Source organism: Aythya marila (assembly GCF_965140915.1).
Source record: "Aythya marila genome assembly, chromosome: 20".
Lineage (NCBI taxonomy): Eukaryota > Metazoa > Chordata > Aves > Anseriformes > Anatidae > Aythya > Aythya marila.
In genome coordinates, this window is record NC_139061.1 from 9,652,507 (window position 1) to 9,679,917 (window position 27,411).

General features: G+C 39.1%; 1 protein-coding gene and 2 long non-coding RNA genes across 3 annotated transcripts; 2 read left to right on the forward strand and 1 right to left on the reverse strand.

The window, feature by feature from the left end:
• The first annotated feature begins 4,188 nt into the window (after positions 1-4,188).
• On the forward strand, positions 4,189-9,098 carry LOC309885823. The gene is made up of 3 exons (XR_014318854.1): positions 4,189-4,773; positions 6,647-6,841; positions 9,037-9,098. It is a non-coding gene; the product is annotated as an uncharacterized lncRNA (long non-coding RNA).
• Positions 9,099-9,489: 391 nt separating this feature from the next.
• CA4 (carbonic anhydrase 4) lies at positions 9,490-27,411 on the reverse strand. Its single transcript, XM_082776148.1, has 8 exons — positions 27,098-27,411; positions 16,716-16,769; positions 15,937-16,107; positions 14,075-14,232; positions 13,463-13,555; positions 13,148-13,211; positions 12,486-12,649; positions 9,490-11,146 (listed from the first exon to the last, which is right to left on the reverse strand). The coding sequence occupies exons 1-8, from the start codon at positions 27,153-27,155 to the stop codon at positions 10,958-10,960; spliced, it is 951 nt and encodes a 316-aa protein (XP_082632274.1). The 5' UTR covers positions 27,156-27,411; the 3' UTR covers positions 9,490-10,957.
• LOC309885824 lies at positions 16,862-22,947 on the forward strand. Its single transcript, XR_014318855.1, has 3 exons — positions 16,862-16,998; positions 18,419-18,570; positions 22,870-22,947. It is a non-coding gene; the product is annotated as an uncharacterized lncRNA (long non-coding RNA).

Consider the following 27,411-nt stretch of genomic DNA (forward strand, 5'->3'; position numbering starts at 1 on the left):
ATTGTTTATGTATTTTGCTTAAAACAAAAGATTACTCCAAAGGAAGGTATTTGAGGAAGAATACTTGCAGAGAGAAGCCAGCTTTATTTTGGTTGGCCGTTCTGGTTTATCAGCTAAAAAAACACTGTACAATTTACAGAGGGCTTCAAACTGCTTACAGGTGCCTTTGCCACAAACACTTTTAATGTAGAAAATCCATGTTAATGGACTGAATATGCTGATAACTACTTGAAATAGATATGATTTTTTTTTCAAGTAATTTTACTACTTAAATCCCCCAGATAACTGGGATACCAAAAGCAAAACAAGAGTATGTTACGGGCAGGTCACAGGCACTATTTGTAGTTTCTCCACATCCACAGTTACACACCCTGGCTCAGGATGAATAGACCCAGGGTGAACCAGTTGTCGAGTGTCCTCGCAGCCTCTTTTCCTGCTGTGGTTCTTTAAATGGTTGCTGCTGTCTATTCTTGGAGTTAACAGCGAGCCTTGTGTTTTGTGTGCGCGTTTCCTCAAAGGCACAGCACTCTGATAAATGTTATAAGGTCACTCTGAAAAATGTCTTAGGTACTCCAGCTTGTCACAGCACGTGATGCAAGTGCCAGCAGGGTGACTGTAAAGCTCTGCCCTCTGCTTTGAGGGAGCTCGTAACCTTCATGCACTACGTGCTCGTGCTAACTTCTGGGTGCGACACTGAACCCTATATGAGACTTTTTTTTTTTCTTCTGTTAGGGCCATAACTGAAGCTTTATTTCAGAATATTACTATTTCAGTGCAGCCTTTGCACTTACCTGCTGGAGATACCTTTATGTAGGTTATTCCCCGGCTGGGCGCTTCAGTCTGTCAGATCTGGACCTTTGCACTTTGCATAGATGATCCTGTCTGGGTTACAGATTCACACAGTAAATCACCCTGATCTAATGTGCAAAGAACATCCCACTTGAACAAACAGTGTTCCACATTGATTGGGTTTAAAGTGGTATCGATGCCTTGAGCCCGAATGTCTGACTTTCTAGCAAGGGGTGGTCTGAGAGGAAGCGGCACTAACCTGTGATTTACAAAGCCATCTATGAAATTTCTTGATTTTCTGCTAGCATCTGATGTAGGTGTGAGGAACTCAGCTTCAGGAACCCAACACACATCACTGTGCTAGTGAAAAATGCAAACTGCCATCACAATAACAAGTCTCACTCCTGGCCTTCTTCCATGACAAAGATTAAAACTTAAATATGAACTTAAAATAATTTGTAATGGAAATTGTTGCAGATCAATTTTAAAAGTTGCCTTTATGGTAGTTTTTGTGGAGGCCAGTTTCTTCCAGGCTGGCTTGCTATCTGACTTCATCTTTTTGAGCAAAAATGTTCTCCTCCTTTTGGAAATTCACAGCTGAGCGAATCTTAACTCTTCTTAACATGAAGAGTTGAATAAAGGGTTCCTACTGACATGGTACACAACTGCTAAATTTTGCCATATAATTCATTTGTTTAAAAAAAATGCAAATTCATTTTCTGATTTTGCTTTACAGACTATTTTTAATCCTTACAGCAAACTTCAGACTAACGTTTCAAAAAGTTCACTGAATTAAAAGCCTATTTTACTATTGTGGGACGCTGCTAGGATCTTGATTTACAATTTACAATTTGCATCTTTGCATGCATTTAGGAGTCAAGGATTGGGTTGCACAGCTGGTTTACCCACACTAAAGGCTGGTAATGCTGCATGGTGCTGGATGCCATCTGTAATCCTGGGATGTTTTACACAGGTTGGGGGAGCAAGGGGTAGGCAGAGAGGAAACTACTGTTCTTCCAGTTAAAGTTAGAAATCATGTTACCTATAGCATAATACCTTAGTATACCTATAGTATAATACTCTTAGAAGTCATCAGTTACAACCAAATTCCTCTTAATAAGAATAAATAGTGATGTAGATCTAGAACATGCTGCCAGGAGCTTCTTTCAGAACTTGCTGAGCACAAATTGTAACTGAGGAGTGTTAAAATCAGTGGTACAAGAGCACTGCCTTTTCCTAAATTCCCTTTAAATGAAGTTTGAAGACAAGCAGAGAAAGAAAACAAGCAAACATCCTAGCATCAGGATCAGGTGCAGATAAGCAGGCTGTCGCTAGATAAGCTTTTAGGGAGCGTGCAATGCAGAGAGCGTGATACGATGTTGTACTGAAAATGATCTATTTGCCATGGAGTATCCTGGGATAATTGAATGCACTGTAACGAGGGCACAGGATGCGTTAATCATTCCATTTCAGCTTTCTTGGCAGGAACTTGGCAGTTGCTTGCAGCAAAGCAGGCATGGATATTTAAGTTTTTATTACCATTGCCCATGCGACCGGCAGGTTTTATTATTGTACTGTTCTTCCTGATTTTCTGAATGGAGAAGCAAATTACTCTGCCACTTTCATATGCCCTGCTGGGAGCAACTTTTGCAAAATAACTTTTGTAACAGAAACTTTATCTCTCTCTCAACTTCTACCTCAGTCTTCTTTCTTTACTATTTTTTTTTTCTCAGCCTCTATTTAATCTGGTTAACCATAAAGTTGAAAACTCTAGTAAGGTCTATCTTCTGGAGAAGTTGAGACTGACTTAGCCATATATATCTTAGTCAAAGGGAGAAAATGAGCTATTGGAAGACTTAATTCCATCTCATGCAGCTTAGTGTTTGTGCTCTTTTTCCCTCGTAAACAGATTTATCTGTCAGAGTTGTTTCTGTGTCTGCTTCTGTTGCACAGCCCTTTTACAAACCTCTGCATGCATTGCCTCATGTTACTGAAACAAGCCACTAGGTTTCACCAAACTGACATCTCTATCTAACAGCTGGATCTGCTACTGAGGTCATTCGGTACTTGCTGAGAAACACTCAGGCATGCTTTTTTTTTTTTTTTTTTTAAATAGGCTTTATATGAGGCATTTGTAAATCATTATCTGTTATCCTACAAGCTCTTATCTGTCACAATCTTGAAATATTTCTGTGGTTGCAACAGAAATTGCACAGACTTTCTAAATGTATTCCCATGTGACCGGAATGTATGCTGTTTATGAGCTTTAATAGCTGTTTTTAAAAATAAATCAGTATCGGTATACATTTTATCACATGTGCATTGATATCTGTAGGATCAGAAACCCTAGCATCCCATTTATGCTCTGGCAATGCAATAATAACAATCAGGACAATAGAAACCCATTTCATTTTTTTTCTTTTATATGATTGACACTGGAGTCCTTTTTGCACGGCTAGATAAGACACCGTGTTCTCTGCTGCTCCAACTTCTGTAAAGCTAGGGAAGTAAAAGGAGCTTTGGCAAGTTTTCTGCTTACAACCTCCTTCATAGTCTTCATCTGACTGTCATAACATCCAGTTCCCCAAAATGTTTTAGTTATATCAATGATTTGGGGCACTGCAGTTCTCTGAGGACATGAGAGTTAGTACTGAATCCTCCCTTTTGCTTATTTGTGTTTGAAATTAAGTGCTGCACAGAAACCTTAGCAGCTGTCAGTTGCAGAGAGTTTCAGCTGAACAGGATGGAGGAAAATGTCAGCATCTTGGTGGTTGAATTCATGCCTTCATCCTCCCTTTTTAAGCAACAGTTTTCCTTCAACTTAGGTAGGTTACTGTTTTTCTCTTAGGATTATTCCTAGGTTCAACAGGGACTGTTGGATTCCAGGGCACACAACATTGGGCCTACTGCACGTAAGAAAGCATTTTATGTAATGTGCAACAAACTCAGATGATTGTAGGTTTTCAAAGATACAGCTTTCTTGATAGAAAAAAAAAAAAAAACACTATGATTTATAAAAGCCTTAATCTCAACATCAACATAATCAGCAAAATGTCTTTCTCTCACATAAATTCCTCATAACCACACATAGCTATAAACTAATCAAGGTATTTCTCCTACGTGCTGGGAACAGTGAGCAGTCTCAGTAACCTGGAAAGTGAATGGGTGTTGTCATGAAGGTAATTTCAGTAGATGCAAAGTAATATTTTTTTTTTGAGGTTTCCTTCACATAATAAAAAAGAAAAGGCGTGGAGAAATCCTAAGTACATGGAAATAGATTATAAGGAAGCAAATACCACAGGTATTAAAATAGTGTTAGCTGTTTGTTATTTTCATATCAGATTTGTTTGAGTACTAAAGGTCTAAATCACTTCAGAAGACTTTAAGAGGTAAAAGATAAGAAAATAATCCGAATTTATCGCAATCTCTAAAAATCTTATATCCTTTACATTATAACTTTAAATGCAAATTGCATTCAACTGCAAGAAGGGAAATAATGTCCCGAAGGCATTTCAATTAATAGCTGTAGTTAATTACACTCATAATTTTACTTGTACGACTAATTATAATCAGGTTTTATGGATATAAGTGGATTTATTTCTGATATTAAAAGCCTCAAACCAGGGGGTTATTTTTAGGAAATTTAAACTTTATATTGAAAACTGCATTTTCCCATCCTCAGTGGTTGGCTTGGATGAATTATACCTGCGTTCAGAAAACGTGTGGAGGGCAACAACAGGCAAACCACCCCGGCTTTAACCCGCCTTGCCAAGGTCACCATGCCCACTGCTCATGCTGCCCTCTTACTCCTGGTGACTTTTCACTGCTCCAGACTTTTTTTGATTGCTTTTTAACCTGCAAATGTTTCAGGTTCAAAATCCCCAATGAGCATCTCTAATAGAGGCAGTGTCTCTCACAGCTCCATTTAGTTTTGGAGTTTGGAAGAAGAGGACCCTTGGCAGCACGGTTTGCTTTGGGGCTCTGGTAAGTTTTCTGTAACGCAGCAGCCCTAGTGCTAAGCAGTTTGAAAACGGGTGCAAATAAGAGGCAGCCCATGGTGGTGGGCACTGGTATTCATATCCCTGAGGTGTTGGCCTCCTCCAGCAACACAGTGCTAAAAGCACACTGGAGATGTCCCCTCCCTTTACCGGAGCCACCACTTGCCTCCCAGCCTGAGCCAATGTTTGCTATTCCAGGGGGAATTTTTGATGTTTGATGTTTGCTGCCATGTTTTTGTCACCCGAAGCCGTGGAGTTACAATACCTGAAACGAGATGGAGAAGCCGTAGTGGTTTTGTTGTCTGAGGTAAGCCGCAGCTGAGGCCTGCAGTGAGGGGTTGGTGTGGATGCAGCCGGGGTCTCCCCTCAGCCTGCCTGGAGGGGACCCTCAGAAAATGGCCGCTGGCTGTACTTGAGGCCTGCTGGTGCCACCCCCTGCACAGCCATTTTGAAAGGATATTTCCTTTATTTTTCTTTCCCCCCCCCCCCCCTTTTTTTTTTCCCCTTTCACTTCATTTTGTAAGTGGCAGGGCTGCCCTACCTGGCTTTTGATCCCAGCTTTGGTGGCAGTGGGTACTGCAGCCCACCTGCCCGCCTCACCGCCATGCCCACCTCACGCCAGGCACAGCCCAGCCTGACCATGCCACCGCTTCCCACAGCCTGTGACTGGCAAAACGGTGAGTCATTCCTGTCAGCAAAGGAGATTACAGATGGGGAAATAATACTGACAAAAACAAGGTTCAAAAAGACACATCAGGCAGAGCACTGCCTCGGGGACTGAGTGTCCCATTCCCAGATGGACATCCTGGTGCCTTTTGCTGCTTCCTCACAGCACACCTTTTCGTGTTGAAACAGCCACAGTGACTCTCACCTCTTTTGTAAGACACTGTAAGCAGCAAGCAGCAAATGCAGCATAAGAGTGAGGCAGTTTTCAGATCCTTTTGAGGCATGTTTCCATGTGTGGTGCTTCTCCCCTCAGGGTCTTGGTCAGTCCCCCTATGTTGGTGGGGTGCAGCCCCTCAGACTGGGTGACACGGTGGGATTCTACAGCTCTCAAGTTCATCATGGATTTCTTTAGTGCATCTTGACTAGAAACTTCTTGGCTTTTACACAAATACACGTACACATGCGCACAAACAAATAATTTGCTCCACGTGAAGTTATTCTCACAGCTGTCTTTGGCTTGATGGAGCTATTGTGGCATTTGTTTCCCAGTAACTATATTTTCTCTAAATCCCATGTCATTTGTGGTGTTTAGTGGAAGAAAATCACCAAGTACACTTTTAACTCAGTTCAATAGAGCCTTATGTCTTCAAGTGTCACCCTTTTCAGCACAGAGTTTTATCCCGGGTGCAATGTACAGTGGCAGAAAATGGGCCTCCTCATTTCTGGATCAGAGATGATTTATATTACCCCTCATACTAATGCATTTATTAAAATTTAGAATCAGTCTGTGAAGTTAGTTAAGCTTTTTATTTTATTTTTTTTGGGAGGGGGTTCAGATGGAGGAATATTTTATATGGCATCCATTTAAATGAAAAGCTGCTAGCTGTGCAGGCAAATGCTGTCGTCCTTCCTGTGAAGTCCACGTCTAGATGGATGAGGGAGGAAAGAAAAAAGCAAAAAGCCTGGAAAATTAATTCTGTACAGAATTAAAGTTCATTTTGAACTTTTGTATTGTCAGCAGGGAAGAGGTAACCATACTATGAAGCTGGCAAGTTTGTTAAAATTTGTTGTGGATCATGTAAATAAGGTTCTTATGAGCAATGAGTAGGTTTCCTTGTCTCTTTATACTTCCTGAGAAAATACCTTGCTGAAAATGTACAGTATTAGGATTTTTTTCATTTATTTATTTTTAGCAGCCTCCCTCTCTCCACCGATTGTCACGGAGTTGTGAAGCTGGACCTGTTTTCATGTGGCAGATCTGTTTCTCCATCTCTCAGACCTCCAAAAGCAGACTGAAGAAGGCAGACCTCCTCCAGATCAAAGTCTGATCAAAACTGGAGAAGGGCTGCTTTGGACTTTTAGAAATGGAGAAGACCTGCTGAAGTCTGGTGAGTTCCTAACTGTTGTTCACGCTTATGGTTAAATAGATTCAATCGTGAAAGCCATTAAAGGCAAACCATGAGCCATAATGCTGCTGCCTCCAAAGGACAGAGTTCTCATAAGCAAATCTACTTCCAGTCTTGTTGTAATCTCCCAGAATGTTTTATGAGAGGACTTTTCACTGTTGAACATGCTAAATTCATTTCTCCAGTGCTCTGAAATGCAAATGGTAGTCTAAACTGACAAAGCCTCTGCTTGTCTGTTTTCTTTTAAACCTAAAATACACTACTCTAGCAAATTTTAGTTTTCAGTATTGTTTCATTTTCTATTATACCCCAGTTTTTAGTCTCGTAAGCTAAGTGGTCTTCAACTCTGGTCCCAGTATGTATAAAATGTGTTAGCATAGTTTTGTGTTAACGTCTCTCTAAGTGGAAAAATACTATTCTGTATGGGTCTTCCTAAATACCTGTATTAATCTCCCAGTCCTTTCCTATAATATCACAGCTTGGCTATTAGTTCTTCAGGAGTAGAACTATTTTCTTTGCAATGGAAGATTGTTCATGGCAAATTCAGTGCTGATACAGTTCTTGAAAATCTGTGCCTGAGGTTACCTGAATAACAAACTGCTTTTGCATAACTACCTTCACAAAAGAAAACCAAATGTCCCTCTTGTCTTTTACTGCTTTTAATTGAACAGCTTTTGCTGTCAATTTGTATTGATTTACTGCATTAATTCTTGCCCTGTAATTGTCATATTCAGAACCAGAACAGCATGTGTCTATCTGGTTGCAAAGAGCAGCCTCTGACAAAGAACAAATTGAACTAGATCATTGACACAGATGCAGATTGTAGCTCCCGTGGGCCACTGCTGTTTGTGCTGCATGCATTTTACCAATTTCCAGTTTGAACACAGTTGATGTTCACAGATTGGCTTGAACTTGTGAAGCCTTGTGAGGTTTAGACTGCTTAAAGGCTTCTGTCATCGTGAACTACTGTAACAGCTGAGATAAACAGATGTACATGAGTGTCTGAAAAGTCTAGGTATATAGACCTGGAGCTGTTGTCGGAGAACCCTCAGTTAGAGGGGATTAATAATCTATATTGCACAAATGGAAATGAATGGGACCCCTATGCTTTAATCTTTATGAAACAAAAATACCATATACTACAGCTATGTGGATCATGCTAAAAACATGAGAAAAATAAAAATCTTTTGTCCAGAAGAGAAGAGGACGTTGCCGAGTATGCAGTCAGTAAAGATATGCAGAATCTGCATAGATAGACTGGGAGCTTAAACAAACTTTTTTTTTCTTTTTCTTTTTTTTTTGGTAAAAGTGATTTTGAGAGAGCAATTTTAATGCTCCATCTGCAAGGAACTTTTACAAATATCTAGAGTTTTTTTCTCTTGATGTTGTTTGATTGTCTTTTTTTAAGATTTGGATTTGCTTTTTGGAAGAAATTGCAGCTAGACAATATAAAAACAAGCAACAACAACAAAAACCTGCATTCCCTTTTCTTCATTGTCAAAGAATTCAGATGCACTCAGTAAAAATGGTTGTCGATTTAGATTTTATTCATGCTGGGGTTTATGCAGAAGTGTACTTACAGGGAACTAACCTTTTCAGCAGATTTTTTTTTTTTTCATTTCTTCCTGTTAGTCATCTTTTATTATGTTTCATAGCAAATAAGATCCTCCCTCGTAGTAAGTAAGTGCTGTAAAGTAACTGCTCCTCAGTATCCGCATCATAAACTGAGTCTCAAAATAGTGGGAATTTGCTCTGTGAATTACTGGCAATAAATGGCAATTGACCCAGGTGCTCTTCAGTTTTTGTGATCAATCTTAAGGGAGCTGCCTGTGAAATGAGAATTATTTATTGAATTTAGGAAATAATCTGAATGAAGAGGGATGATGGGCTCTTACTCAGTACTCCTAGCAGATACAGGGGGCTTGTTTAATGCAAAAGGTATTGTTCTCAGTGGCAGCAGCCTGAGCAGTATTCACATTTCTGGCTTTTAAAATAGGACATCCCAGTTCTATGGGACTTAATGTACGTGATCATGGTGTATATGATGTTGCTCTAAAACCTTGAAAGAGCAATAAAATGTGAGCCTTTCAGAATATGTCTTTTTATTACATCTTGGAAACCAACCTCAAAACAAAACGTCTTCCCTCTTAATTTCTTGGCACGTTCTGTACTTGGAGGATGTTGAAGAATGTAATGAAATAGATATCATAGAGATGCTCAACAGAGAGAGATAAGTAGGTAAGTTGTACAGAGGTGAAGTTATACTGGGTAAATCCATGATACTGTTTCCTGAAATAAACTTGATTGACCTCTACCTAATGGGCTGGAAGTGTGCACCAGGTCTGGTTAGCAAGGTGCTCTACTCGAAGTAATTTTGTCAGGGGAAGAGTGATAATCTGGTGACCACTATGAAGTAAAAGCTCCAGAAGCCTGTTGACATCAGTAGCATCCCACTGTAGTTTAAATCCCTCCTTTCCCCCAAACCACCCTGAGAAAAAGGAAGCCCAACCCTTATTCTTGTGGAGAAAATCGAAAAAAGTCACATTCCTTTTCTCAATGGATGTTGTGTGGGGTCTTCTTCAGCATGGACAAAATAAATAAAAACTCAAGGCAATGAGAATATAGTAGGTCTGTTCAGTTTTAATCTTTTATGTCTGCTTCTCAAAAGTTTTGTTATCTAAAAATACAGTTAGTCCTAACCATTCCTCTAAATGTAACAAGGTGCATTTGCTTTTACATTGTTCAAGCTTATATTATTGATTGTTAAATATGAAAATATTTTTTCTCCTTTGGTGCGCTGTGGTTAGTCACACTGTCATGATTTTCCTGAAAATGACTATATAGCCATAGCATAGAGTCATCCCTGCAAACATTGCTCTAAAGAAAATAGTACAAGTCCACTAGCATAAAATTCTATTTTGGCATAGCCAAAACCTAGAATTCTCAAAGTAGCTGCAACATGTTGTATGGCATTAGCTAAGAAAACAGTCAGTTACAGTTGTTTTCAGAGAGGTAACTAGAATAGCACAAGGAAATCCCATTTCCCAATATATTGAGCTTTTCTGTAAGTAACTGGGTGAGATCTGAAGAAATCAATTCAAATCAAAATCTTCTTGCAAAAACTATGAATGTTAACCATATGTAAATATTTTACAGGCTTGTTATTCTAAAAACAAATCACGTGGAAATATTCACACTGAAATGTTCAAACCGAAATTTAAAAGCTTCTAAAATGTGATATTGGAAAGAGACTTTACTTGAGCTGTCCCATTTTGTTATGCAAAAGAAAAATGTAAATGAGCATCAAAGTCTCAGGCTTCAACCATGGCCCTCCTAAGAGAGAATTTCCACAGGTGTGCAATTGGTATATGCCGACGAGCTCCCCTTTTTCCTTCTGGCACATCAATCTACCATGGGCATCCTGAAACAGGATGCAGTACTAGGCTGAATAAATAGGCTTAGTAGAGAAATTGAAATCCAGAATCAGTAGCTTAGATACAAGGAATCCGGTATCCTTACCTAAGAGTTAACTTTAGATATTCTGAAAGAAGAAGGTGGAAAAAATGTAGTAGTACAGATGAAATTTGTCACATCACTAGGTAGAATGACCCAAATGTTGCTCAACTGTGTGAGCATTGTTATGCTCTGTATTGTACCTTCACATAGGACAGTGTAGGCATGATAAGAATTACTCCAGATGTTTGTCCCCCTGACTTGCAGTGTTGAATGTAAACGTACTCCAGACAAAAACCTTCACAGGCACTTAAGAACAGATTCCTCCAGAAAGTTCTCCATAGAGATGTAAAGTGTCCTTCCAGTGTTGTGTTACAGGATATACAGAAGATAATCCATCCTAATATTTTTTTTTAAGTGGTTTTTAAATTAGACTCTTCATAGTTTTCTCTTACAGTTCCTTAGAATTCTTGCAATTTAGTGCAATGGATTTAATTTTTATGTGATAGCAGCAACAGGGGTTGTTGTTTAGTGTATGGAGGAAAAAAGGTAACATTCTGTATTCAGGTCTAATTCAGGAGTTGGCAGTTAAAGAGAAGACTTGATAGAAAAAACAACTGGCCAAAAAAAAAAAGTGAGAAGTGTTCACTGGAAAAGAGAACTCAGGATGTACGTAAGGGTCAGGACCAACATTAAAACCTTAGCAGGAGGCAGGAGCGTGCTGGCACTGGACCAATACACAGATCGTTCATTAAGTAACTGAGTAGGCCGAAAATTTTCAATCATGTATGTTGAGTTCTTCCCATCAAAGTGAACTGTTGCGAACTGAGAAACCTGCAGACATTGGAAAAAAAAAAAAAAAAAAAAAAAAGATAAATTATTTTCCTGTGAAACAGTGAAAATTGTGGTATCATTGTTTTGACCTGCATGGATGCATTAAATCTTGCAGGAAACATCATGATGGAGGCTACTGCCAGAAGCCACCAACTTCTTTTAACCTCGGAAATAACGTGGGCTTCCTTTCTGTGTGAGCTGAATGCTTTGTCCAGCTCAAGGACTTCATTAGAGCAGTCCTCCTGACGCACAGCCCTGTCCTTGTCCGTCACATCACAGAGACACGAAGTAAGAGGGCTAGGATTACGTGTCTCGTTTCTTTCCTTGCTCCAAATTTCTAACTGCTTAGAAGTTGGCACGGAGTGAGCAGATGCTCACTCCTGTACCATGTGGCTTAGCATTGTATATGGCTGAGCATTGCCCTTTGACTGAAGTGACTGTGAGTACACTGCAAATAAGGAACTAAACTAAAATTGCTGGCTCTTGCCCAAATAGTATTGCTCAGAACCCACTCCAGGACATCTTAATTGTTTGACTGTGTACTCTGTCAGCTGAACAATCTATATTTTAGAGGCAGTCGTGATTCAGTCTCCTGTTCCTCTTTATAGGACAAAAATGGGTTGCATAAAGCTGATGCTGATAGATTCAAAGTTTGGACTTTTCTGGTATCCTAATACTTACAAGACAAGAAAGGCAGTGAAATTTGGGGCAAGCAGATGAATACAGGGGAAGTGCTCTTGACAAAGCACTGAACAAGGTGTTTACCTATGGGGTTATTTGGTTTGCTTTTCATGTCATCATTTCCCCTTCCTTCCCCTTTCCTGCCATTTTCTGAGATGATTTAACAGGGTTATAAAGTGATGTTGTCATAACTGGCACTAGAGAGTGTGTGGGTTTAGATTAATGCCAAGCATACGTATGTTTGTCATAGCAACACAGCGCTGGAAAAGGTTCTTCACTAGGGGGAAAGCTGGGCACTGGAACAGGCTCCCCAGGGCAGTGGTCACAGCACTAACCCTGCCGGAGTTCAAGAAGTGTTTGGACAGTGCTCTCAGACACAGGGGTTGATTTTTGGTTGGTCCTGGGTGGAGCAAGAAGTTGGAGCCTTGTGGGTCCCTTCCAGCTCGGGATGCTCTGTCGTATTCTGTGCTGTGATTCTCTGAGCAGTGGAGCAGCTAACAGGTCTATTTTAAATCATCTGAGAGAGCAGGTAGGCACAGGGTAAAATCACTGCAACCAGATCACAGAATCACAGAATTGTCTACGTTGGAAGAGACCTCAAGATCATTGAGTCCAACCTCTAACCTAAAATCTTTCAGAACATCCCTCTGTGACTTACCTGGAAAATACTGAGTTCAATTGGCTTCTTAAACACTGTCCAGATGACACCCTCGTGGCAGTCAGGAGTGGTGAGGGAGCCGTCATACCGATAGTAAATTCTAAGATCGTCTTCAGGTGGAATAAGGGAACTCAGTGGCAAAGGGTCCATCTGTGATGTTTTCCCTAGGCAAAGCATGCAGAAACGTTGCTTTTAACATGTGCAGCTGAAGGTATTGTTCACACCTGACTGCAAATGTGACTGCAGCTAGTGGCTATGTAAAGCCTCATCCCCTGCTCTCTTCCCATGCTGACTGGGGCAGCCACTCTGCCTTGCTTGTGGAATCCCTGACTACCAGCTGAAGATTCTGAACACCTCTTCTGTTAAAAACATTTTATCTTTGTTAAAATGTTCTGCATATTTTTCTTCTCACTTTGCTTCCTTCTGCAGAGGAAGAAATGCTCATTGTGGTGCTTCAGTGTTCTTCATCTGCAAATAGGAAGAACCAGATTTCCTCCTGCCTGTAATGCTCTGAGTACCTGACAGTCTAAACTTTATCCTTCAGCTTTGAATTTCATGTGACAATCTCTACTATAATTAGAACAGGATTGGATGTTGAATTACTTTGTAGTATGTGTGCTCGAAGTATATATACACTGTTTTTTGAGCAGCCCATGTCTTACCTTTGTATTGAACATTATCTAATTCATTTATTAGAGTAGCGTAGTTTTTATTTTCTTCATCAACCTGAAATAGAAATATTTTTACTCCATATCATGCACTTCTCAGCAACAGGTTATTTTAAATAAAATGAACAAAACAGACAAGAACTACAAAGCTAACAGCAGCAAACAGAATGGAGGAAAAGATAAAGGAGCTAGGTGCTGCCACTGTACTTCTGTAGAAGTGCAAAAGGTTTAGGAATAATGTAACATTGACACAACTCAGCCAACTTACCAGTACAGTTGAGATAATGAATTTTAATTTTGGGCACCTACCTTTATGAAGAATCCTAACACAGCTATCCCATCTGAAATTTTCTTTGCATCATTTATATCCAAAGCATCTTCTCTTATGTGGACAATGTGAAGCTGTAACAAAATAGTTGAAGACAATTATGTGTTATTTCAGTGTAACCTGCCTGCTTCTCTGTACTTAGGCTGTGGAACCAGAGCTGCTTTGTTGCCCGCAGGCTGGGGAGAGACAGTCCAAGGCTCTGAACCTACCCATCCATTCCTACCAGCACCTGCAACTGAACTTGGAGAAAATACTTCTTTTCTCAGTTGTATAGGTCAATTCATGGTTACAGTCCCAGAAATGGATATGTAGTCTGAATAAGCAGCATGAGAGGGTATTCAAGCTGCACAGGCTTCAAAATATTCCAAAAGGCTATAAAAGTGCAAATCAGTTATCTTTTTGTGCCTTTGCTGTATGAACCCAGTAGGTTTTCCTGTGTGCTCTGATTAGTAAGCAATGTGTCATCAGTTCTTTATTTCCACTGCTGGGCATTCATAGGAGAACTGGCCCATGCTTTTCTTCCTATAGTATCTTGAAAATATAGAGGTAGAGCTCTTGAGTTATGGCCCAAACCCACAGATAGTGCCACCTACCTCCATAGCTTGTTTTTCTCCATCTATGCTGTGCTCTGACCCAGGAAGGTAATACAGCGTTTCTGGGGCTCCCCAGTGGAAGTGAAGTTCTATTGCTCTGTATTTTCGTCTCAGACCTCCACCTCCGATTTTAGGGGATGTGCTCAATGTTATTTTAACTGGAGAAAACAAATAAATAGTTTAAAAAATATATCCAAGTCATACATTACTTGACTAAATAGATGCATGTTCCTGTGATTCAAATTTATCCTGAAGTTCTGGCTTGTTTTTTCATACCAAGTTTCCTAGAAGTTTCACCCTACAGAAACTGAATTCTTAAAAAATGTTAGCTGAGATTGATTAGAGATGAAAAGAAGAAATATCACGGCCCACTTTCCAGTAATATGCAACAGCATTTGGGCATCCCTCATCTGTGGAATAGTACTTGGAGCTTCTGTTCCCTTTTCAACCTAGGATTTGCTCTGTGAACCTGGAGAGCTGGCTGACCCATGACTTCAGTTGCAGCTGTAAGAAAATGCATTTGATGATCCTTGTTTCTGTCTGTAAAATGGAGGAAAAAGGCAGAGCAGTGCTATGGCTTGGGAAGGTGTTTTTTGACTTTCATGTCTTTCTTTGTTAACAGCAAAATAAAATTTTCTTAGAAGAAAATATTTTGTATCTGTAAACCACCATCACGTGTAAAGTACATTATGTGCTTGAGACATCTGGGCTATGCTTTAAAATATGACTAAGTTCTCTACAGTGAGTCCAGTACTTTTTTCCCCCCCCGCCCTCCAGGGAAGATTGTTTTGACCTGGATTAAAACCCTGGAGATTTCATTTTGATTCTGAATTCCAAATGAGCTGGAAGCTTCTGTGTCACTTAGTTACTTGACTTTTTTATTTGTAAATGCATGTTAACATATCTTTGTTGGATTGGTTTATTGAGATTGTAAGACCTTGGAGAGACTGACCTTTACAATCTGCACATCAGTGAACATAATAATAATCTAATCTCACAGAGAGCTTCTAATTGCTGCTGTAATTTAAGCAATAGCGCTGTCACTGTTCTTGTTGTAGCACAGGAATTGGTTGCATTTGAAAGAAATCTAAAAAGCTGAGATGAAAACCCTGATCCTTTTGTGTGTTTTGAGCTGAAAATTCTGACCTATCTTTAAGAATATAGTTTTGTGTGTAAAAGACACTACTGTACACAGTGACCGTGATAGAGAGATTCTAAAACATCATTCTGTAATGCAAAAGTCATTAACCCGTACATTAGTGAAAAATCAGTCATGGATTTTTCTTGTGGTTTGTCAAAATACTGGTGCTTTAAACTAGAATCTGGTTTTGAAAAATCTATTCAGCTGTCTCTGTACCTACCCCTCAGTTTTAAGTTACAAATATATTTAGCACTTGCAACTTCCCATTTTAAGAATTTGGCAGGTGAAACAACGTATCTAAGATTTTAATAATGCCTATAGATAACTTAAAAAAAGACAACTGGTGTTTTGTTGTATGTTGTTGCTGTTTTTAAAGTAATTTGGTGTAATATTATAAAGCATCATCATTAATAATGCCTCTAGCAAAGAAAAGGAAGTGAATCAGTGGGTTCAGGGGTTTACTGTTCACAGATTCACTGGTTACTGAATCAGTAAATAGCTGATCAACAACCTCACATTACATTACTGCTGCACGTGAAGTAAACAGGTGGCAATCTATAAAGATTTCAGCTAGTTGTTTGAAATATAGGGGTACCATCTTCTTTCTTTCTTCTAAATAGCAGTAGTGATATCTAACAACTTGCCCAAGACATGGAAGAAATGAATGGAAGGTTCAGAGTGAAGGCACAAGTCCTGTAAGCATGTATTAGACAGTACTTGCCTGTGTGTCCGTTGTTCTCGATGTTCCATTTGGAAGACCCCTTCACATCGTAACCTTCAAAATTCAGTGGCTGCAGGCTCTTGTCATAAATGACATTTTTGGTGACAATATTGATAGGAGACTGATATCTTCCTTTGCAGGTGGCATCTATTAAATGCCATTGTCGAGGATCTATTCAAATACAAAGAAAATATGTTGTGTTTTTTTTTTCTTTTTAGACTGCAAATGCTCAATTAAGCCAAAACAGCCAACAGATATATATTCTTGCTTGGGAAAATAAAGATATCTTCAAAAGAAAGGTCCTTGGGTAGTGGGAATTTAAAAAAGGAACTTTCTTGGCACATAATTTGTGTAGTTTTGAAAAATATTAATATGCTTCAAGAATGTTCTTAGTAAGAGAATGTGCACATACAAATGGCTGTAAAATAAAAAGTGAACTATCACTGAGGTTAGCTGGTTGATCAGAAACTTTCGTAACTCTGTCCTTAAGAATCTAAACAGGTGTCTATACCCAACACACTGGAATGATTATCTCTGGATTACGTATTTCTAATTGCAACATCATCCTGCGCTGAAACGAAACAAGTAGAGCAAGCCCTGCCTTTTTCAAAATACCCCTCTTTAGATATTCTATTTGCACTTCTGTTTACATACAATATGATTGTGCAGCATCAAATGCTGAGTTGGATGCATTTTTGCATTATTGCTATAGAGTCCTTTTGCAAAACAGAAGAGTTCAACCACTAATGTGGTTACAAGAATAAATGGTTTATCAGTACCTTTACAGGTTGGCTGCTCATCCTTCTGAGACTGATAGCACCAGTGGTATCCTACTGAAGAAAAAAAAAAGACATTCAGAATTAGATGAGTGAAAACCGTACAGATTGTCCCTCCAAAAAGCAGATGTGAAATGGATTCACAACTTGGGATCCTTTGGGAGTGATGAAGTTATGATTGGCCATACAGTTTTGTCAACTTTTTAGTTTTGTCTGACCAATTTTATTAGGATAAGAAGTCCCAGTCTCATCTCTTACACATAAAAATGTCAATGGCTGGTAAGAGGTGAGTGCTTTGCTTGTAAATGAATCTTTAACATGTTGCTAGAGATTTCTTAGCAATATGGAGCTCACCATCCAGTGAGTCCAGCTGGTTTCTAATATCAAATACTGCAGAAGAGACCATAAAAATCCTGCAGCCAGCAGCTCTGTCCTCTTTAGATCTCCTTCTAGTCTTAAATGAATCACTTTACACCTGTTGATACTCCTTCCAAAAACTGTGCTAGCATGAAGTATTAGAACTCTGGATGGGTTGTGGTTCTGAATAATCTGTTCTTGAAAACTGAGCTTCAGCAAATCCTTGAGGCAAAGGTTCCACACCTGAAGTTATGTAGCGTTAAAAAAAAAATAAATAATCTTATCTGTACTTGTCATTGTTTCATTTATTTGGAAATTCACTTATGTAAGATGATGTGTCTCACTGTTCCACAAACAATTTTAAAGATAGCTCATGCAGTGAGAAGTTTTAAGAAACAAAGGGTCTCATTTTTCATAAGAAATGAGGAGTCCTCATTCTAACACAACTGTGATTCCCCCCAGAGGGTTGCAGAATTTTTCAATAGAACATCTTAATCTTGCTTTTTCATTGTCACCAGAAATGGGAAATTCAGAGGAAGAGAGCTGATTTAAATGAACTCAGAGTTGATCTACTTGGGAAAATAAGGACTGTTTTGTTTATAGCAGCATGCTTCAATGGTTATTTATGACAATAATACATTGTAAATGGATTTTAATGGGAATGGTTTTCTTTGCCTATTTAACTTTGATCAATAACAATTCAAAAGCTATAATAATCATGATTAATATTATAATTTCTGTTTGTCTGTTATTAGTAAATGACATACAACATAGTAAGTAGGCTAATCAATTTATAGGCGTTGTTTTGGAGTCCTACATGTCGTTAGACTGCTAATTACCGTAATCTGTGACCTTTTATAACACATCTGCTAGAAGGCTCGTAGCTGCTTTTAACACCTTATCTTCACATCAATAGCATAGCAGTGCCATTCTCCTACTTAGTATTTAGAAAAGTTATAAATAGAACCTGGCTGTAACGTGTGGCTAGCAGTACTAACAAAGACAGAATCTTGGATGAGCGTGTGGCAAAGAATTTAATCTTGAAAAAATTATGCTGTTTAAGTTCATCTCTCACAAAAATTAAATTTGTGCTGAAAACTACAAATAATGTTGACTCATGTATGTTTAGTAATATTGAGAAGACAAGAAAACAAGGCATACTGCTACATTCATACTGCAAGATACTGATTTCTACATTGTCGTTCCATTAAGATTTTGTAATTATAAAAAACATGGTTTCAGTAAAGTTTTTTTTTTTTTTTTTTTTTTTTTTTTGACACACTTCTAAACATATAAAAGACTTAACTTTAAGCCTGTCATTTCTAAAATTGATTGTTGCATTTTTTCAGGCCTGTGTACACAATCCCGTGGCCAAGCCTTCAGCGGCACGGAGTGATTTCTTTTCTTCACTGGGAAACAGTAAAACCACAAGTTCCAAGCACAGAGTGTCACCTAGTGCTTTAACTGATATTTTAATCAATAAATGCCTAGCAAATACTGGGTGAGCCAATCTTGGCAATGCTTGATTAGATTACTGTTTGCATAGATGAATGACTGGAAACAAGTTTATGGACTCCGCTTTATTCCAGTGGCTAGATTGTTAAAAGCATATGCATATGCTTCAATATAGGTATATTTATAAGCTTTAACAGTCTCTGTGCCAGCACTCTGTGTCAGGAGTGGGCTTTCTTTGCAAGTTATATGTGTGTGAGCCTTCAGGGGTAAAAACACTGGACTGTGGACATGACCTGATTGCAAATGTTCAAAGATGGTAGCATTTATGCAGCACGAGAAGTTAACCACCGGCGAAGATCTTGCCTCAGACTCTTTGGGGTGTGAACTAGAGCAGAGTGGAAAGTTGTGAGGTGAGAAAGCAAGGTCATGTGAGGTATTCCAAGCTGTTTACTGTAAACCACAGAACAAGGTTTGCTGTTCTGGGATTGTATACTACCTTGTACAATGAATTAGACATCAAGGCACTACTGCAGTGCAAATTAAATTTTACGGTCAATATGATTCACACCCAGGAGTAAGTGCAGCAAGTACATTGTTCATTGGGTGCAAGGCTTTTAGGCTGTGAGTGTGGAAGCATGAAAATCAAAGGAGACCAAGGGAAGCACGGAGTGAAGATAACTGTGATCAAGTAGTAGTGTCAGTGGTCCTGATACAGTGCCTCTGTAGCAGAGGAGTGAAATGGGAGTGGGTTATGGAGCCTTTCGTGGCTAAGTCTGAGTCCAACCCTTCTCGAGTAAAGCAACCACAAAACTGATAGCCAGTTGGTAGGTGTTTGACAGATTCAACATCCTACACCAAATAAACAGTGTCTAATTTTTGCAGACTTTTTGCAAAACTCATAGCGTCTACAAACTAATAAGGAAATAGTGGCTTTCTGTCAAGTAGTTATCATAGCTGTGGTTTAGAAAGCTGGATGGTATCAGCAAAATGAGGACATAAATTCCACAATCCTTAAAAAAAGAAGTCCTTAAAGCTGTTAAAACTTAAACAATAAGTCAATTAAACATTGCAGAATTCCTGAGCAAATAATGAATTAATGTTTATTGTAAATAAGATTTTTTTTGGGTGGTGGTAGCGTAACATTAGAGAGCAGGATGTTTGTGTAGATATGGCTCGGGAAAAACCAAACTGCCATACCCTATGTCACTTACAAGGAAAATTTGTATTTGTATTGTGTTTGACTCAGGTGTGATTCCTCCCTATGTATACTGACCTTGCGTTTACAATGGTCCTTTTTTTCCTCTGGACTTCATTTCTGAAGCAAGTAGGAAAGATACTTGTCACATCCAGTCAGTTGTCTGTGCTCTGAGGTATGATTATGCCCTAAGGCATGTTGTCTAGTCTAGTTTTAATTGTCTAAGCGGCCCCTGCCACTTCCCGCAGGAGACTTTCCACAGTCTATTAGACTTCACTGTCAGGAAATGTTTCCTGTTTTATAATTTACATTTTCCACTTGCTTATCTGCATCCCATCACTCCTAGAAATATCACTGAACCACCCTAAACAATTCTTTTCCCTCCCTGGTGTTTACAGCACTCAGATAATTCTTTCATAATCTGTAATTCCTGTTCTTGCTTCATCCATCCTTTGTCCCATCTCATGTCAACCTCCCCTTCACCTTTCCACTGCAAAGCCTTTCCCCTCTCTTTCTCTGAAGGTCCTTTCTTGCATTCCTCTGACCCCTTCCTCTTTCAATCAAACCTCAGCCCTCCTATTTCATTCATGTGGTTTATTTTATTGCTAAGAAGCATGCAGATGAATGTTGTTTTGTTGTTTGTTTTGTGGGTTTCATTTGTGTTTTTGCAGTTGAGTGCTGAAACCATTGCTCTGATAACAGCTGCCCTGGAGGTTGTTACAGCTTACTGTCACAGATTTTATTAGCTTGGGAGCCATGAGCTCACAAGCTTGTGACATGAGCCTGTGACCCACAAAGCCATGAGCATCCATACTTTACTCAGTAAAGTATATACTTTACTCAGACAGTATTCAATACAAGCCAGAATTTCCAAAAGCTCCTTTGCTTATTGATATTAGGTAGGGATTTTTTTTTTTGTTGTCACCAGAATAAAATTCAGTGTACATAAACATTCAGTATACATAACACGCCTAGACTTAAAACTGCTGTTATCATCCATATCTGACTCTTGTACTGTATTATGGATGTTTTAAGTCACAATGCACCTTATAATAGGTGGCACCTTGACTTCGCTGGGTTTTCATTTAGAGCAGGGCTGAACTGAGCTGAAGGCCTCCTCTTCCTTCACAAAGTTCAAGACAGTTAAATTTAGGGAGTCTCTCCTGGCAAGTAACCCATCCTACTTATCTTTGCTTCTTCCTTGTCAAATTTACAACTGGTTTCCTGACTGAAGCTGTTTCTTGGCACCAGAACAGCTGCAAAACAATACAATTACGTATTGTTTTCATTTTATTGTAAATGTTTTCAATTGTTTTAGCTATCAAGCCTAGCTGGGAAGCCTGGGGGAAAAATTCCTTCAGTTGAGAACTCCCTCTTCTGTTCACTTACGCAGCTGGATGGAGGACTGCTTCTGGCTGGAAGCCAGGGTGCTAGCAGTTTGCTAATGTGCTATTGTGTGATCTAGGAAAAGACCCTTAAGCTCTTTGGACCGCGGTCAGATTGCTTGAATTCCGTAAAAGTTCCTAAATCTACTTTGTCCTACTTGTCCCCTGCTTACTGCCCTACTTGGACCTGCTGAGCTGCTGCTTGGAAGCCCAGGCAGTGAGACAGGTGGTGCTCAGCATAGCTGAAATTCACTCTTCTCATCTGTCCATCTCCAGAAGAGTTACTAAAACAGTTTTTGACCTTCTGAATAAAGTGCTTGGAAATCTAAGAATTTTATATACTGACTGTTCGCTGTTTCTGGTAAACATATTTAATCTCTCGAAGCCTGGATAACCTTTATGCCACCAATAATAGCCAAAGTACTGAGACAGTAACAACATCCTCTGCTGCTCTTCAGGTAAAATCTCTCTCTCTTTCACTGACTGACTCCTTTGTTTGCCTCTTTAGATCTCATCACGCTCTTTCAGCCGCATTCTCTCTGACAATTCCTTGTTTTCTGAGACATACAGCTGATAATGCTCCCACTGCTCTCCTGCTTCACAGAAAGCTGAGGCTGCCCTGAATGTCAGAGTTCCCATTGCTGCTCTCTTGTCCACCTGATCCACACTCATCCCTAAAGCCTGCTGTAAACACTGGCGTTGCAGCGGAGGTCAGGCTGGCCTTTTCTATGTAAATTACAAATGCTGGTTTTGCATGCAGTGTATTTTTAGCATTGGTTTGTGTTGGGCTTCTATTTTTAGCTGGCTTTGTGAAGCTTATTATCTTTAGTACAAAAGACTGAGCAACTTAAGAGCAAGTGGAATCTAAGTCTGTCTTCCTAATTAATGAGGTTGCTGAACACAAACTAAACATGTATACGTCCATCTATTTGTACATTTTTAAGTATTACACATCCTTAGGAAGTGCCGGTCAACCACTTTGACAGGCAAAATCAGTTCCAAATGTTTATCTTTAGGTACACGTATCTCTAACCTTGTAAAAACAAACGTTTGTGATCTATCCACTTTTGCCTGGAAATTTTATCTATATTTTGTAGAGATATATTTTATATTTTATCTATACATAAAATATATGTATGTGCCTTCCAATCCATTGGACTTAGTCTTGAAGATAAACTTTATTGTAATAATGGAGCATTGCATGCTAACTACATCTGTTTTGTGCATGGTGTTTATAATTTGCACATTTATACATAAATCACATGCTCAATGAGGTCTTAGTCTGTTACACACACAAGCTAAAGGAAGAATCTAAAGAGCTTGAGAGGATTCTAGATTTGCTCTATAAACACTTGCAAATTACTTCCTTTGTGTCAAAGAGCGAGGAAAATAATTTCAGCTGTGACCTGTGGTACTGTCATAGCCTCTGTCATATATATCTGTCCTCATAAATTTGCTGTATCAAAAAAGGAAGCTGGCTTTTAACAAGAATAGGGTGTCCAGGGCTAAGGTGAATTGCTTCTGTGGGTATTTGCTTTGCCGCAGAGGCAGTGTCAAACAAAATTCAAGAAATCCCTTTTAAAGTACTTTAAAAATTTAATTCAAACAAACTACTTTCTGGCTTTACTGTTCTTGTTGTAGTCTCCTATGCTGGGTTTATGATGACTGATCCTATGGGTAGAAAAGTGAGTAGTAATCTAATACCAGGCCATTTGATACATCCTGTGTCTTATTAACAAAGCATCTCCTGCAATACCACAAACAGGGGAAAAAAACATACCAGCATGGAGACAGACAACTAGCTGAGAACCTGGACCTCACAGCTTGCCTTGGAGGCCAAAAGGTTTGTACTGGTTACCTGGACAGCTAAGAGGAAGGTGTCTCACAGCAGGCCCTGTCTCTGGAAATGCTCGACTGCTTCCAGTTTTCAAAATCTAAATGTAAGGTCTATGAGAAGCCATGATTCCAGTTTTAGGTATCACTGTACAACTCACATCATATAAAGGATATTCCAATTCTTATCCTGATATCTTTTGCTGTAGGAGAAAGAAGAATAATTTGTAAGCTGAGGTAATGTCACTTGCCACCTGTGAATGGCTCCTATGAATGGCTTCTACCACGTTCCTTTCCTTCCCGTGGAACTGAAGTGAAGAGCAGCAGGAAGGCACCCTGGCTTGAATGCTGGAGAAGGACCAGGTGATGCAGCACATTGCAGTTCTGCGTGAGGATCAGCTAAATAGTGAGTTAATACAAACAGTGACAATGTGGCATACTCACTCTGGTCAGGTTGATCCTTAAATTGAACATTAATTATGTGACTGGGTCCACTTTGTATATAGAAAATTGCCCATTCGTTGTGTATCACCAGAACCAGGCTGCAAACTAGTGACCAATGTTATTTGGACTTGTAGCTGTGATGCCCTTTGAAGCATCAACCTAGTAGAAAGGCTGGATGCTCGAGAAGTCCAGCTCCCACTGACTTAGCACAACAAAATATAACAAAGCAGGATTTGTGTCACGTGGGGTATCAGTCATTCATTGCTACTTGCTACATGCAGTCTTGCATGGGGCTGAGGGTCAGTTTTTGTTTTCATATGCAGTAGAGACAGCAGAGGCGATCTTACTTACATGTGTAATTCTTTAAGAGGAAGTCAGGATGTGCAGATTGATTTAAATTACAGCAAGGTATGACTGCATAGTACACACTCCTGAATAACTTCACACATAGACTAATGTGAAGAGAATCAAAGCATTCCTGTGCACAGATCTGCACACAAATCTGTTCAATGCAGATATATCTGGGTGCCATACCTGTCTGGCTACAGAAAGGTAAAAAGTTAAAAATATTTCAAGGTTTATCCCATATATGGCCTTAACGTTGTCTTGTAGCTGCCTTTCAGGAGTCTTCCCGTAATATGCAATGTTGCTTCTTTGCCCACTGAGCTTAGTTCCATCTCCCTAAAACATAACAGGCTGTTACAGCTAATTAAGAGCTGTTTTCTTTCTCATATGCTGCTCTGCCACAAATGCTTTTCTGTCTTTTGCTGAATTTTAATGTCAAAGAGGGAATAAGAAGGAAATTGCTGCAGTGCTATACCCCTTTGTGCCTTTATCATAAACCATAGAAGGAAATAAGTGTACTCGGAGATTACTGGATTTGCATCCTTAGATATCCTGGTCACGCAGTTCATGTCCATTCTTCTCTCATCCATAAAACCCCTCCAATTATAAGCCACATATAGCAGTGAGCATGGCAGCGGATGATCTTATCTAAAGCTACACCTCTGTTGACCATAACAATCCCTCTTAGAGAGCTCATCTGCTAAAATTTAATTCCAGGTTTCACGTTTAATGGGAAAGTTTGTTAGTAAATATTTTTCAGTTTTGAAGATAGTGAGCACAACGTGCTGTTACTGGTTTGGCACAAATGATAGAGCTAGAGAACTCTCTGCCATCTGAAGCCTGCCTGTGCAGTTTTTTGTAGCTATGTGGAGAGAGGAGAGCTGACAGCAGCATTAGTGGGCATCTTTTGCTCTCAGTGCACGCTCAGCAGCTTGCTAAATGTGACCTCTTGTTTCTTCTTGCATACAGTGGATCTGACGATGATGGCATACACTGATACGTATGGGCAAGAGCAAGCAGACACAGATAAGGCTTTAAATCTATTTTGGAAGATTGAATAAGTCAAAGGAAGAAAGAGAAGGAAGCTCTAAGCAATATATCCTGCATAACAGTCATAAGTTGAGATCAAAAGTCAATCTGTACTGAGACAGAAAGGTGACTAATTTGAGATAATGCCATACTCCACTCCATTCCTGTTAAAGCAGATTATTTTTCAGTAATGCATGGAGCTGGCTGTAACTCCACTAAAAAACTTCTAGACGGAAGTATATTACTGTCCTCTACAATTGCTGTTCTCCGGATGGCACTGGACTGAATTTACCATTAATAAAACCTCTCTCTCAGGTTTGGGATGATCCTATTGGAACACTGCAGACATTTCACCTCACTACTGCCTGTCTAATAGCAGTTCCAGAGGGTCATTGATCTCTCAAAGGAATCAAGCAGGCATCTGAGGTGCATCGATGCCCTGTTAATGGAATATGCTGAGATGCATATAAATCAGCAGATGAGATGCTGAACAGAGTTTCAAGACAGAAAGGGCAGGTGGCTGCACCAGTGCACTTGTTTCCATTTGGTAGCCTAGGGATAATGAGGCTTGCTTCTTTATAAAGCCCTGTAAGGACTACTAGTAATAATTTAAAAAAATAGTTGCTATGGTACTAAGACAGGTCAAGGCTGAAAGCAACTTAAAAGACTAGCAAGGATCTATATTGACTATCTAAGTGTGGTGAATTGGCAGGCTACTCAGAGCAGAGAAAGCAGGCATGGTGCAGATATGTTAAATGAGCTGATAAGTGGGTATCACTCAAAGATAGAAATGAAATAAATTTTTCATTTTTATAGAAAAACGGATACTTAGAATAATTTGGGCTGATGCTCAAAAGTCATGGTTTCTTAAAATGTCTAGCCTTTAACTTAGTACAATGTACCCAGTAAAGCTTCTACATTGGGAAAAGGTTTGAAAAGGAAGGTGGGAGGAGAGCAACTTTCTGGAGTATTAATGACTGTGCCATTTGCCTCTATACTTAGGGAAGAAAGTGATTGTGGCTAGAAAAAAAATCAATAAATTGATTCATGCATTCCCTGTATTACTACTTCCGTTAAAACTCTAATTACTAACACTGATTTAACACAACCTGTATGTGTTTTCTAAGTGGCCTTTTAGGATCCTGTAATAAATGCCTTAACAGAGCAGTAAATTTAGCTAAGTATTAATTAATCAGTAATCATTTTCTATCAAGCAAACAATAGTTGTAGACTTTGGAAGAGCAAAGGTTCTTTGTGTCTGTGTGTACCTGTAACACATGTGGGAAGCCTCCAGAGACAGAACATCTAAAACATACGGACTAAAGAAGAGGGGGATATTTAACTGTAAGGTATGAATCTGGAAAAGCCAAGTTACTGAGTCATGGATATAGAGGATTAGTTAAGAACAGAGAAATAAAATGAGGGAAACACCCCTCTTACCCCAGTGCTTATGCGATGTTCAAGGCACTTTCTGAGCACCTCAAACCTCTGTTACTTTAAGTCTGGCAGCTGAATCTTGAGCTGCCTTAAAACCATGTCCCTTTAACAGGCTCTTGGTGCAGTGCTTCCCTCTGATACCTCTGATAATATTGTATCTCTTTTTTTCCCTTAATGCCGTCTAGTCTATTTTAGTGCAAACAATAGACCCTTCGTTACCATTAAGGACTGCAGTGTTTATTTTTAATTTTGAGACTGTGTGCTAATATTCATATAGGAAAGACTATTTATTCAATGTTACAATATTGCTGACCTAATAGAAGCATAAAAATACCTGCTGTGTTTTTCAATACTAATTATTGATTGTGATTTAATCTAGTCATCATAAGTGCGTACTGCACTTATGCACATAGTGCACAGAGTGCAAAAATAGATGGATCTGCTGGGCTAATGCAGCAAAAGACATACTGTTCTTTCTCCCTCAGTAGGCAACTATGAGAATTTAATCTTACAAATGGCAAAGCAATACGAGTAGAAATCTAAAACAAGCTATTTGAAATTTTAAGAAGTTTTTGGACAAAAAAAATATTATACTTGTTAATGTTTTGAATTTACATATATAAGTAACCACAGAGATCAAGTCAAACCCCATTGATTTTTATTGGACAAGTAAGGCAACTAGAATCTCTAAAGGTGAAAAAAAAAACACACTCAGTCATTCATGAGAGAAATCTATATTTGATATTTTCCCACAAATGAGAAAGGCAGAGAAACAAATAAAACATTCTTCATTTTTCACATAGAAGGACTAGAGAGTTTGCCCTGTAGGCACTGACACTCAGAAATAAATCATAAATAAGAGTAACCTTGTTATATGGGGTTAGAAAGAACAGGCAAGGACTTACCTACTGCCTCTGTCTTGAGAATGTGCACAGAGAATAGAACAAGGAACAGCAATTCCATTATCTATTTTAAATAGGCTCAGTGTTGAAACCAGGATTGATTAGACTCCTTAGTATGTGATCATATTTCTGCTCTCAGTTTTATACTGGAGTAAGTAGTCCTGGACAGACCTGAAAGCCATAGCCAGGAAGGTGAACTCCTCCCCTTTGTAATTTCTCCAGATTTACCCTACTCCTGATTTGCCTAAATTTATTCATTTCTCCAAAATGAATGTCAAAAGGAAAAGGGTTTTCTAGCTCTGAACAACTATCCTGTA